This window comes from Trachurus trachurus (assembly GCF_905171665.1).
Source record: "Trachurus trachurus genome assembly, chromosome: 16".
Taxonomy (NCBI): domain Eukaryota; kingdom Metazoa; phylum Chordata; class Actinopteri; order Carangiformes; family Carangidae; genus Trachurus; species Trachurus trachurus.
Genome location: NC_139902.1, coordinates 440,908 through 450,262, shown reverse-complemented (window position 1 = coordinate 450,262; position 9,355 = coordinate 440,908). Strand labels below are relative to the sequence as shown.

Below are 9,355 nucleotides of genomic sequence, written 5' to 3'. Positions count from 1 at the left end.
AAAGGTGGAGCTGCAATGCAACGTGTGTGTGTGATGCAGCAGTTCAGTGACAGGGATTAGTGGTTAGGCATGAGGGATAATGGGGGTTTGACCGTTTGACCAAACAGTGCACACGTGTTTTTTTTTTTGGAGTGCAGGAGTATGGGAGACTTGGGCCACGACACTGGACTGTAGATGTGTGGTAAACGACAGTGAGGACAGATGATGAGCAGAGTGCTGCTGCGTGCTCTCTGCAGCTGACAGCTGCACATGGCGAAGGTGAAGGAGAAACCTGACACTCAGGCTGGTTAGTGGCAGTTTGTAGAGTGATTACAGAGTTCAGATTAGAGTTTGTCAGTTGATACCAAAGCAGACCTGACACACTGACAGGGAGGACCTGGAATATTGTGATTGAAGGAAGGTGGAGCCATGGGCACCGTGTGGTAGTGGGGGGGGAAAGGGCCCGAGTAGGGAGAAGGCCCATGAAAATCCTGAAATTATTATTTTTTTGTGTGATGTTTTTACTTAGAATGAATTGGGCCTCCCAATTAATAATAGGTGTCATAATTTATTTCAAATATATTGATAACATCAACTGAAAGAATGGACTCCGTGTCAAAGTCCTCCCAACATATTGGACATTCTGGGTCCCCCTCTTGGAGGCGTAAAATGGTTTAGTCCGCTCATAGACAGCGGCCGGCGACAAGTGTAACATCAGTGAGCCCAGATTGAATGAGGCTAGCTTTCATCATGCCACCCAAAAAACATAAATCGGGGTATCAGAAAAAGAAAGAAGGCAGAATTAGGGGAGGCAACTGTTAAAGGGATAGTTCAACATTTTGGCAAATTGGCCCAATGCCATAATCCCTATAGTTTTAGGAGTAGATTTGTTACCTTCAATTATTGGTGCAAGCTATTTGTAGATCGGCGGAGATATGATATGAGATAATAATGGAACGTTACGAGGTGTTTAATGCAAAGGTAAATGCAAAGCCAGTAAAGTGCCGAAAAGAGATTGCTTGCCGAAAAACAGCCCCCGACGGCTTTGTATAAATTTACCTCAAAAACAACTCTGCGCTTCGTGCACTGGCATGGATAGGGATAGGGGCCCACTGACGTTATGAGTGTACAGGGCCCAGAATTTGGTGCAACAGCGCAGACTGGCCTGCCATGACAGTAGCCTACATCTTGAGCTTTGAATACCAGCTGACAGGACAGCTCCAGGTTTCCTGGTAGTGACTGCCTGACTGGTGTGTTGGGAGTAAACACAGGATCTCCTCTGGTCCAACTGACCAGCTGAAAACAATTAGACGTGATATTCCCACAGATAGTCTCTCCACCGCCCACAGATAAACAGATAATTCTGTTCTTTTATTAATTGTGTCATGTTATTCTTTTTCTTCCAGGCTTCAAGTGCCCTGTCTGCTCCAAGTTTGTGTCCTCGGATGAGATGGATCTTCACCTGGTTTTGTGTTTAACCAAACCCAGAGTGACGTACAATGGTAAGACTGACTGCAACTCACTTTGTATTCAGTGACATACTGTAAAGAGTGAAAGAACGTGTGAGGAAATTGAAAGTAACACCAATGTATGAATAAAAATATGTTAACTAACCAAAAACACACATCTTAGTGTTAATATAGTTCAAAACCACCACCGCCTTTCTCTTGAAATTAGAACACCTCTATGGTTATGTAACCTGATCCTCTGTTTGCCGTCTGTCTCTCTGCGAAATGTTGTGTAATCATCCGTAATATTTCCAAAACTGTAGACTAACACTGTTTGCCTGTGGGCAGCAGCTTGCTTTATTTATCAGCGATCTGTTGGACTCATCCATTTACAATCATCGCGTATGTGACTGAGGGGAAAAACTGTGTTTCCTCTGCTAAGGCTCTTCCAAAGTCGTGGAAGGTCATTAAAGAAATTACAATTACAATAGCCTATAAAATCCCAGATCTCACACTGGTAGCAACTTTTCATCACAGTTTACACCATATAGGTGAAACTTCACCTGAAACATTCATGTTTAAAGATGTTACTTACTACCCCCTTGGTAGCAGTGACTCCATCCAGACACAGTTGTAATAGAAGCTAAACAATGTCCAGTAGAGGAGTGTGTTATAACCTACAGTAATGACTAACATGGCACTCAGAACTGTTAGTATGAGCATGAATGGGCCATGAGAATAAAGGTCTGCTGACCTTAATGGATCATTTATCATCTAGAGAAGTTTGAAAAACCTTTATTGTCCTAAAACAGTTGTTGCGATGGTGATGTACCATGTAGTGGAGAGTGGAGACAGCCATATTTAACTATAAAACATATTCTAATTGCCCTAATATAAACTGAATTAATTCATAAGATGTTTTTTCAAGTTATTATGTGATAATGCAAAGTGAAGTTTTAATGAATTTAACATTTGTTATTACTTTACTATGAAGATGTTTACAAATCTGACAAACACAGACATTCTGGCATATTTTCAACATACAAAAAAATTCAAATCACAATTAAGACAGTAATTTTTTTTCAGAGCTTTTACAACTTATCCCCAACAAATACAATAATTGTTTTTTTCTAAATTGAATAATCACCCATGAGCAGCTGTATGTATGTAGCTCTATGAGTCTCTCAGCATGGATGAACTCCTTTTACTTCCTGTTTCCATGTTGATGTTAAACAGCATTTTCTTCATGGAGAGTGAACACACAGTACAACTGATGAGTATTAGATTTAACACGATAGTATTCTCAGGATGGTTCTGTTTCAATCTACAGTCACTCTCCTCCAAATGTCTCTTGAAGCAAAATGTCTCTGAGGTTGAAACTAGTTCCTCTTTGAGTCAGCTGACTTCCTGTCCACCAGTCACATGAGGATGTGGACTACAGTCAGTGAAAAGACACACCTACACTTCTCAAAGACACATGTTACTGTGTGAAATCTTGACATCAGGTGTGTGTTGAGTGAGTCTAGTAGATTGGGTCCCTTGTAGTGAGGCCAGCTGACAGCAGCTGTTCTGATCATGGACTTCCTCCTGTACTCTGTTGTAATATGTCAGGAAGCAGCAGCAGTCTGGGCTGGTGTTCGCCTTGTTGTCCGTCTGTGTGAGTCCATACTTCCCTTTATTCATGCACTGTTTCCTGTGCCACACTGCTCTGGGTTTATTCCCACTAGAGGATGACAACAGGAGTGGATTTTGACTCTCGCTCCTTCCCACTCCCACAGAAAAAATCCCAGTCCTGCCCAATCCCAAACCAAACCCTTAAAGGGATAGTTCACCCAAAATTCAAATTTCACCCATTATCTTCTCACCCTCATGTCGACTAAGAGCTGTGAGAATTTTCAGAGTCCTCCGTTCCTTCTCTGAGTTACGGGGGGGTCAGTGCAGCAGTATTTGTCCATATAATGGTTGTCAATGGATACCAACTTTCTTCGTCCAAAAAGACACACCAAAAAACATCCAAATACCTCCATACTGCTCGTCTGTAATGTCCCTCTTGTATTGAAGACGTTAGTTTAGGCGGCAGCTCATTGTTGTTAAGGCGGCCGCCTTAACAGGAAAGCGCTGTGGGAAACCCTGGACGAGCAGTATGGAGGTATTTGGATGTTTTTTGGTGTGTCTTTTTGGACTCCATTGACAACCATTATATGGACAAATACTGCTGCGTGGACCCCCCCGTAACTCAGAGAAGGAACGGAGGACTCTGAAAATTCTCACAGCTCTTAGTCGACATGAGGGTGAGTAGATAATGAGTGAAATTTGAATTTTGGGTGAACTATCCCTTTAACACAATCCCACTCCCATCCGTTTTTACTCCCACCCAATCCTGCTCAGCTTTTCTACCGCAGTTAAAATTGTACAGTACATGGTCACACCATGTCTACCTTAGTTAACACTGGACCCTCTTTCATCCGGCACATCTGAACATAAAACGTCATTTCCTCCTCGTCAAACATCATTTAGCGCACAATAAAATATTCTGTAGGAGGGTATGATAGCGGAGCATTTTCCACAAGCGGCATGTATCGTGTCCACACCGTCACATTGCAAACTTCAACCAAAGTTCAGACTTCCCCGAAAGTGTCTTCAGTTTGATCGATGGGTGTTTTTGTTTGACTTTTTTCGCCAACTCGCCCCCATCTTTGGTTAAAGAGAGATCACGCACATGCGCGTTGCAGTTTTCACGGTCATTACAGGATGTAGTACTAATTTCCGGTGTAGTTCTTTTCTCTTGTGATGCAGTGTTGTGAGGCTGAATGAAAACTACAACATGGCGACGGTGATTTTAAGCGCAAGACTTGGGAGAAATATTCAGAATCAGATATCGATTTATTTTGAAATAAAATGTAATGCATCATGGTTTTCAGACATTCCCGTCCAATCGCGTTGATTTTGCTGTCACAGATCCCTCTTCCTTCTGCTCCCGTTGAAGGGATAGTAAAAAAAATTTAAAGTGGGGTTGTATGATCTACAAATAGCCCCTAAGTACTTTAGTTGCAGTTGGAGTCTTCTACTGCAATTAAAGTACTGGGAATTCCCGAAAAATGTCATCCTCTAATTTCCACCTCTCCACTCAGCAAAGATGTTCACCTCTTTTTTGTCCAAACACCAAAGAGCTTGCAGCTTCCCCTGTCCACATCACTAAAATGACTCTGTTGCATCCAGATGTTGACCTCTGTGATGCATTCACAGGTGAAATATTCCATCAGTGTTGACCCTGTTTGTGCATCAACACTGCACAGTGGAACAGTGCACGGCGCCGCTGCCTGCTGAGCCTTCCTGCAGTCACACGGGGTCAGAGCTGAGGCCTGCTGTTTGCAGGTTATCCATCTGTCCTGTTGTCATGGATGCAGTCTCTCATGAATGAGGGAATCGTGGTTTTGGCCTTGACAATACAATATCTCCTATCCTAAAGACTTACCACATACAGTTGCAAGAAAAAGTGTGAACCCTTTGGAATTTCATAGTTTTCTGCATGAATTGGCCATTCAATGTGATCTACGTCTAAGTCACAAGTATAAACAAACGCAATGTGCTTAACCTAATAGCACATAAAAAATGATAATACTTCATGTCTTTATTGAACATATCAATTAAACATCCACAGTGCAGGTTATGTTATGTTATGTTATGTTATGTTTATTTATTTGATATGGACATCACAAATACATTAAGACTGTTCCAGTGGACAGACCAGATGCTTTGCTTGAGTGTGTTTAGCACAAGTGCTAATTTTCAACACCAGTCCATAGGCGGCTAATCTAAAAATACAGAACATATTATCAACAGTATGAGATAAAACCAAGTGCATGACACTACATCATGACAGTAACAGGTGGTAAAAGTAAGTGAACCCTTGGTTGAAGCTCAACCAAACGTTTCCTGTAGCTGCAGATCAGAGCTGAACAACATTCAGGATGAATCCTGGACCATTGGTCCTTACAGAACTGCTTCAGCTCAGCCATGTTATTATAGGATGTCTGGTGTGAATAGCATCCCTATTGGATTCAGGTCTGGGCTCTGACTGGGCCGCTTCCAAAGGTGGATTTCTACACCATATGTACAAAAAATACAAAAAAAATTAAATCTTAGTTTCATCAGTCCACAAAACCCTTTCCCATTAGTGTTGTGGAGTGACAAACCTGCAATGGAAAGCAAAGCAATTCATGCAGAAAACGAAGGGTTTACATTCACAGCTGTAAGTTGTAACAAACTGTCACGTGAATGGTTCATATTATATGATGGAGGGGATTCTAGTAGTCGACCTTCCCTTCCACCTATTGTCACTTCAGATATTTTGTAGCACTTTTCAGTGGGTTGCTCCGAGGAGCCACAGCTGTTGTGGTTTCACCACAGGCTCTGAAGATTGATGGCTCTTTGATGTGATGTTGAATGTGCCACATGTTTCCATATCATGCCCTGTCACCGGCTGTGTTTGGTTCCTGCTTATTTTCTTTCTCTGGTGATAAAGAGAGAACACCGACACCGATGTGTGAACACAGATGAGACCATCACTCACTGTACGGCCCAGTGATTGGCCCCTAAAATAAGCACTTAGCAACAAGACAGCATCTTCTGTGTGTGTGAGTGACCGACACTGTTTTCCTCAGCTGAGCCGTTGTTGCTGCAGTCCGTCATAACTGGCTTTCCCAGGCCTATGTGGGTTAATCCACTGTTACATAAGGCTGCTCCTAATGACCAATGTGTGTTTTGCTGCAGGTGATGGGCTTAATGGTACACATGCTGACTTCCACTTCCTGCTCCAGTGCTATGCATAGCAGACCAAAACTGCTCTCACACACACACACACACACACACACACACACACACACACACACACACACACACACACACACACACTCACACACACACACTCACATGCCTCACATGCTTTGAGGACTTACACTTAGGCTAGAATAGAAGCTTCATGTTCTGAAGGGTCCTGTTGTACTTACTTCATGTGATGTGTGTGTGTTTGTGTGTTGTCACACAGAGGACGTCCTCACAAAGGATGCAGGAGAATGTGCGATCTGCCTGGAGGAGCTGGTTCAGGGAGACACCATCGCTCGCCTGCCCTGCCTCTGCATCTACCATAAAGGGTAGAAAGCTGCTTCATTCTTCATTCTCTCTTTATTTGACGCCTATCTCTATAACGCATTTATAACCATACTTATCATGAGTTATAATGCAGTTATAGCACTGCATAACTATAGTTATAAACACCCATAAATGATCATAATGCTTTATAACAATATCATAAGTAACATACTATAAAACATTTTATCATGACTTAAGGACTATAGTTGAAAATTAGCCTCTGGCTAACACTGGTACATGTTTATTCTCCAAATAAAATAAATACAATAAAAATATAAGGTCAGGTATAATAATATGTTATAATTGTTAGTAACTCACTGACAATGCCTACATCGATAATGCATTATAAATATAGTTATAATGTGTTATAATTGGCTTATAAACGTGTATAACTATAGTTATAAACACAAATTATCATAAGGCTTTATAACAATAAGCATAACACATTATAGAGCATTTTATAATGGCTTATAAGGTCAAGTATTATAATAAAGTTATAATGCTCTATAATGTGTTATGCTTATTGTTATAAAGCCTTATGGTAATTTATGAGTGTTTATAATGATAGTTATACACGTTTATAAGCCAATTATATCACATTATAATACCTGACCTTATAAGTCATGATAAAATGCTTTATAGTGTGTTATGTATTATATATATTATTGTTATAAAGCATTTTATGATCATTTATGAGTGTTAATAACTATAGATATACAGTGCTATAACTGCATTATAACTCATTATAATTATGGTTATAATGCGTTATAGAGATAGGCGTCAAATAAAGTGTTGCCCATTTCTCTTATGGAGAATCACTGCATTCATAACAGTAGCTGTATCATGATTCACCAGTCACCAGTCTGTGTTGACCACTTCAATCCATGTACATGGACTGAGCTTTTCTACTGTTACGTGAAATGACATCATTCACCAAACTAGACTTCCTGTATCATACTGTTAGCAACACACCCCCACCAACACAGATATTGTTTTTAAACGTTGCTGTTTGCACCCGCTGCATTAAGACTGTTCATTAAGACTGTCAGCTCATATACAGTATATATATTCAGTATACTATGTTGTATTTGGAGATGAATGCAGCTGTGTCAGGGTCCAGATGTAATTGATCAAACGCGGAAACCACAAAGGCATAGATGTAAAGAAGGACTTTTAATAAATCAGAACTTTCAGGAAACAAAAAATCCAATGAGAAGAAAAGATTTGTAAGGAAAGAATCTGACTGCACCTACAGTAGGATTTTTATTTATGACACATACATCCTCCCTTCCTAACCACAGAAATGAGTCAAACAGGATTGAAATGTTGGAATGAGATGAGACAGAAAAAAGTAGCTGGACAGAATAAATGATATTCAGACATGTAAAGTGTAAAGTAAAGTGGCACTGGCGAGGCAAGGCAATTTTATTTGTATAGCCCATTTTTACAAACAGTTTGTCTCTGCCCTTAGACCACGGCCTGTTAGAACAGCTTTCAGCATTTAAAACATTTCTCTTATCCATAAACAGGTTGATGCAACATGTGATTTTCCATCATATAACTGTGTGTAAATGAACTTCATTAATTGCAATTACAATGTAACCTTCAATCTATGTTGCAGCTGCATCGACGAGTGGTTCGAGGTGAACAGATCGTGTCCAGAGCATCCATCAGATTAACGCTCGTTTGCACAGGTGACGTGTTCTCAAACTGATGATTTCCTATGGAAGCCCTGAAAACCAAGTCCAGGAGGATAAAACACATACACACATGTATACAAATAGATATCCTGGCCAAACAAGTCATCTGTCTCTGAGGCCTCTGTGTTTTCTGGATAGCCATTATTGGTATTAAAGGGATAGTTCAACATTTTGGCAAATTGGCCCATTGCCATAATCGCTATAGTCATAGCAGTAGGTTCGTTACCTTTGATTGTCAGTGTAAGTTATTTTTAGAGCGGCGGAGCAGAGCCGTGAGCTGCTCAGAGCTACTCTATGGAGGGTAATGGAATTTCTTGGTTTTCCTCATCAAACTCATCAAATACACAATCCAACAACTCCACAACGCTCTGGTGGACAAGTTGTGACCTGCACATTCACCACGCTATGAGATAATAACACAACGTTACCAGACAGAGTTGTTTTAGAGGGAAATTCATGCAAAACCACTGATGCGCGTTGCCTTCAGGGACAGTTTTTCTACTGCTATGACTATAGCGATTATGGCAATGAGCCAATTTTCCAAAATGTTGAACTATCCCTTTAAAAACTATTTATATGTTGATGATCATTTGTCCAACTCTGTTGCTGCAGGTAGCCCACAGTGTGGATGCTGGGAGTCTGCCGGACACTGTGACCACTGTGATCAGTTACCCACCAACTGCCCCCACCCCTAAAAAATAATGTAGTACCATGGTGTGCCAAATCTCATTAAAGCAATCTTCAGGAATACAGACTTTGTTTTTATGTTTGCACATCCATGCTCAGTGTCAGCCCGGTCCTCTGTGCAGTCCCCACACTCAGAGCCACACCAGGGACAGCAGGGACAGCCAGGTCTGTCAGCTGACTGCACACCAGGATCTGGAGAAGGTGGACATGGTCCTGGAGGCCCACCACCACAACCCCCTTCCATTGCTGTCCCTCCTCTCTTCCTTCAGTGTCAGTGTCTACCAGTGCCTTGTTGTAGTGATGCCCAGCCACAGCAGGGCAGCACTGACAAGTCTGGACTGTCAGTGGAGCCTGAGCTGACTGCGCACCACCTGCAGGACCTGCAGGACT

At 41.4% G+C, this 9,355-nt stretch overlaps 1 protein-coding gene across 1 annotated transcript in view; it reads left to right on the top strand.

The window, feature by feature from the left end:
- znrf2b (zinc and ring finger 2b) overlaps nt 1-9,028 on the top strand; it is a 57,304-nt gene extending 48,276 nt beyond the window's left edge. Inside the window, exons 2-5 of the mRNA XM_083990074.1 lie at nt 1,386-1,481; nt 6,475-6,580; nt 8,200-8,272; nt 8,891-9,028. Coding sequence (XP_083846200.1) covers nt 1,386-1,481; nt 6,475-6,580; nt 8,200-8,257 — 260 coding nt within the window. The 3' untranslated portion in view covers nt 8,258-8,272; nt 8,891-9,028. The remainder of the gene's footprint in view (nt 1-1,385; nt 1,482-6,474; nt 6,581-8,199; nt 8,273-8,890) is intronic.
- Nucleotides 9,029-9,355: the final 327 nt, after the last annotated feature.